This window comes from Cryptomeria japonica, chromosome 2, assembly GCF_030272615.1.
Source record: "Cryptomeria japonica chromosome 2, Sugi_1.0, whole genome shotgun sequence".
NCBI lineage: Eukaryota > Viridiplantae > Streptophyta > Pinopsida > Cupressales > Cupressaceae > Cryptomeria > Cryptomeria japonica.
The window spans coordinates 160150628-160154671 of record NC_081406.1 but is presented as its reverse complement, the minus strand read 5'-3'; the positions used below and the strand labels follow the sequence as shown (position 1 = coordinate 160154671).

Here is a 4044-nt window from a genome sequence, read left to right as displayed (position 1 = left end):
TTTTTTTTTTTTTTTTCCTTTTCTAATAATTTATCACCACCTATTCAACAGACTCTTCACTGAAGGATAATCTGATTCAATCTTATCTTCTTTCTTGCAGTGTACAATTTCACCTTCCTATAGCTATAAATTAATACATAGGCCATTGTAATTTGTTTCTAAGATCAACTAATAAAGTATTCCCTATAGGCTATAGCATACATGTGTTCTTTGTACACAAGATTTTTCTCTGTTTTATCTGTGCAAATCAAATCCCCTATTTTTAAAACATTGAGTTTGTCCTCTGCTCCTCCCCTAAAACCTTCAATAACTTACTTCTTTTTGTTCTTACCTACCAGGTCATGTGTTTTTCCTACAATTCCTTTTAACAACGAGCTTTCCTAATTTCTTATTCACAACAAATTTGTGTTCTTCCTTTTTTTTCAAAGAGATCAAATGTGATATGGTTTTTTTGAACTGCAATCTCCTTTCTTATTTCTGCACTTTCCTATCTCCTGACATCTCAACAGCGCACACTGAGATATTTTAAGAAACCATTCATAAAAATACAATAATCTAAAATCAGATTTTTTACCGAAAAACATATATTATGTCATTTGAAGCCAGATATACAAATGAATTAATTGAGTTGTATGAAGTGTAAAACTATCTTTTAACTATTTGTTAGTAAAATTGTGCGATGTTTAAACAGAAGAGAAACAACCGGAAGGGTTTACAGTCCCAATGCTTTGTCCCTGTGCATTTTGGCATTCAGATGTGGCTTCATCCCCAGAGGGCAGTGTCAAAGATACATCGCTCAAAGTTATGCTTTTGCAGGGGTTGCTGTGGCTACAGTCAAGTTTAATTGCTGCTTGTGAGGCTGATGTTCCACTAATGCTCTTGTATGTTACATTACTCACTTGCACAGCTGAGCTCTGTAATTAAGAAAACACAATGATAAACTGTGTGTAAAATGTATGTTAAGAAAACAAAATGATAAGCTGTGTGTAAAATGTATATTTTTGAGTTAAATTAGGGTTTATATCTACCTGAGTTTGGCATGGATCCGGGGAATCACAGTAGTATTGGTCGATTATTATTGGGTTCTCTGCATTTACCATTTGAACATTCCCGAAGATTATATCCCTTGCCATGCCTGAACCTCCCTGTTGTATCATATTGATAGAGTCTCAATTTCAAATTGGTTTCTTTTACTCACTCACCATCATCTTGACTAATAAAGACGTAACTATAAATGCAAAATTAAATCATTTAATATCAATTTAGCTTAAGGAAAATATCACCTGCCACGTTTTGATTCTTAATCCATTCTGTGTTTCTTTGAATATGGCCCCATCAACTTGTACAGAGCGGACCTCTGATTCTGAATCATCTTTCCCTAGGCTTCCAATACTGAGGAGGAAGTTGTGTTTGAGGATAAGTTACAGCATCCATTGGCCAAAAAAAACATTGAAAAAGAAAAGCTTTGTAATGGCTAATCTCAAAAATCTACCTTTAATTTAAAGTTTAGTTTTCATAAAAGGCTCCATATGAGACACAAATAGAAATCTTTAGCTTGCTAAATGACTCTGGATAACGCACCAAATTTATACTTTTTAATAACATTTTTAAACATAAACTAGGTATAAACTTACTATTAATGATTTAACTATCATTTACTTCAAAATCTCAATAAAAATAACATATAAAACTAATTTCTTTTACCTTATTCCATGCCCAGGACCGCATGTGACATCTTTTATTACGATATCCAAAGCCCCATTCCCTATGGCGATGCAGTCATCCCCTGCGCCATTAAAATTCATAATATATTTTCAGTAATATGTTTAAATGGGTCTAATAAATTATTCAAATGAATAAATACCTGTTCCAATTATACAGTCTTCTATCACAATGTTTCTGGAGGTAAACACATCAATTCCATCAGTGTTGGGACTATCTTCTGGTGCCATTATTTCAACACCCACCATTTGGACCCTGTCACACTCAGACAATGCGAAGTGGATTCTAGGACTATTTGATACGTGCAATCCATTTATTGCCAGTTCAGTGCAGCCATTAAAATGAATTGCCTACAAAGTTGAATTGAAGTTCAGATTATCCACAATTTATACTAAAAGCAATGTAGTAAAATGTACCCAGGTAAGTATTAACATACCGTTGGGCGATCGTCAGAAGCACTCTGCAATGTGAACCACAAAACCCAAAATAAAAACTGAGAGATCTAGGCTACTGTTTCAAGTTTTGATTATTGGTTTATTATTTCCCAAAATGTCAATCTTAATGAAATGAAATCCTGGTGTTTACCTGTTTTGAGTGGTTATCCCACCACTTACTTCCTTGACCATCAATGACGCCATTGCCTGTAAGAGTAAATTGATTAAGATGCTCGAATAGCAACCACACATCTTTGCTTTCCCAAGCCTCTGGATCTTCAGGAGCAATTATCATTCCATCTACCTGCCAAAAAACATAACATTATGTAATATAGAATCTATTTAGGGTAAACAGAAACACCCAACTTGCATTATTAGAGGTTTAAATGATCAAACATTTTGTCTGATTTTTTTCAAAAAAATACAAGATAATTTTAACTACGTTTTTAAACTTCAGTTAAAATGTTTCTGATTTGATCGCATGAATTGTTTTCATTTTATGATTCATCATTAGCATGAAATAAATAGATAACATTGAAGTATCTAATTAACAATCAGTTACAAAAAAAATAAAATCATGTATGATCTCATAATAACATATTCATGCAATTTATCTTCAGACATGTAGTGTCACGGTTTAAACACTTCATTGGTGAAGCGGTTATTAAGGTTCAAATTCCTGCTAGGTCATTGTGCTCGCAACGCCTTGTACCTTCGTTGGGTCATTGTACTCCCAAATTTGAACAAATGAAATTGTTCTTTATCAAAAAAACAAAAACAAAACATATTCATGCAGAATAGAAAACATGCGTCTCATAATAACAAAATTCATGCAAATTATGTTGCATGGTAATACACACCAACATCATTTATCAACAAGCACGAGAAAATAAATGATAGATCACAACAAATTTCATGCAATCAAATTTCGAACTGTTGAAATTTCATAGAATTCTAATAAAGGTCTATTGCCATGAATATGAATAGAACAGTAGACCTGAAAAACAAGGCCAGGCTCACACTGTCCCTCGAAAGCTAAATTGTTAACAAGAAATGTTTTATTGCTTGGCACAAGCAAAGTTGCAGATGATGTCTTACAAGCTGCCTCCCATGCCTGTCCAAATGCCTATAACATACCAGTGCAATCTTCAGAATATAATTCAAATACCTATAACATACCAGTGCAATCTTTAGAATATAATTCAAATACCATTTACAGTTTAGAATTCAGTGCTTAGTATTTTATCCTCACCATTACTAATATTTTCTAGAACTAAATATGAGGATAACAACCCAACACTTAGATAATTTACCTTAGAATCATCATGCTGTCCATCTCCCACTGCACCATAATCTAACACGTTGAAGACTGTATCTGTAGCAGTATCATAGTGATGGTAAATTTTGCTTGAGGCTCTAATACATTTGTTGTTCACAGTTGCCTGACCAGAATGAGCAATAATGAAATACAGAGCGAAAAACGTCAAACTGTGAAGGTGTAGGCAAATTAGAGCCATGGAAAAATTGTGAAAACAAATGCAGATTAAAACCGTGAAATTGTAAGTATTTCCTTTAACAAAACTCATGCAAACTATCATATAATAATTTGAGTTGGAGAAGGTGATTAGAAGGCTTTGCATATAAAGCCTTATCATGCAATCATCACCAACAAAGCTAAGTGTTTCTTCGCATTAACAAACTAAAGTAGAGTACACTTTAGAAGCTTTAGTTGAGACGATCTTTGCGTGAAAAGTTTTTTATTGTTATTATTAAATGTGTTTTGGTTAGTTTCAACTTAGCGCGGTATTTTCTATGTATTTTTCTTTTAAAGTGTGAGATCAAGTTGTTCTTTTTTAATTTTAGAAAATCTTATTGAAGGATTTTGTTG

At 33.1% G+C, this 4044-nt stretch overlaps 1 protein-coding gene across 1 annotated transcript; it reads right to left on the bottom strand.

Annotated features, from left to right (window-relative positions):
* Positions 1–587: 587 nt before the first annotated feature.
* Positions 588–3752, bottom strand: LOC131070550 (polygalacturonase-like). Its single transcript, XM_058006114.2, has 9 exons — positions 3470–3752; positions 3154–3282; positions 2308–2460; positions 2159–2182; positions 1865–2072; positions 1705–1786; positions 1284–1392; positions 1029–1145; positions 588–914 (listed from the first exon to the last, which is right to left on the bottom strand). The coding sequence occupies exons 1-9, from the start codon at positions 3740–3742 to the stop codon at positions 684–686; spliced, it is 1326 nt and encodes a 441-aa protein (XP_057862097.1). The 5' UTR covers positions 3743–3752; the 3' UTR covers positions 588–683.
* Between the last annotated feature and the right edge of the window lie 292 nt (positions 3753–4044).

Bases quoted from the DNA above. Each gene is read 5' to 3' on its own strand.
- LOC131070550 (XM_058006114.2), bottom strand. From the start codon at position 3,742: ATGAGTTTTGTTAAAGGAAATACTTACAATTTCACGGTTTTAATCTGC. The intron at 3,283-3,469 runs GTAAATTATCTA...GGTATGTTATAG, and splicing joins GACAGCATGATGATTCTAAG to GCATTTGGACAGGCATGGGA. The intron at 915-1,028 runs GTAGATATAAAC...TCTTAATTACAG, and splicing joins CGGATCCATGCCAAACTCAG to AGCTCAGCTGTGCAAGTGAG.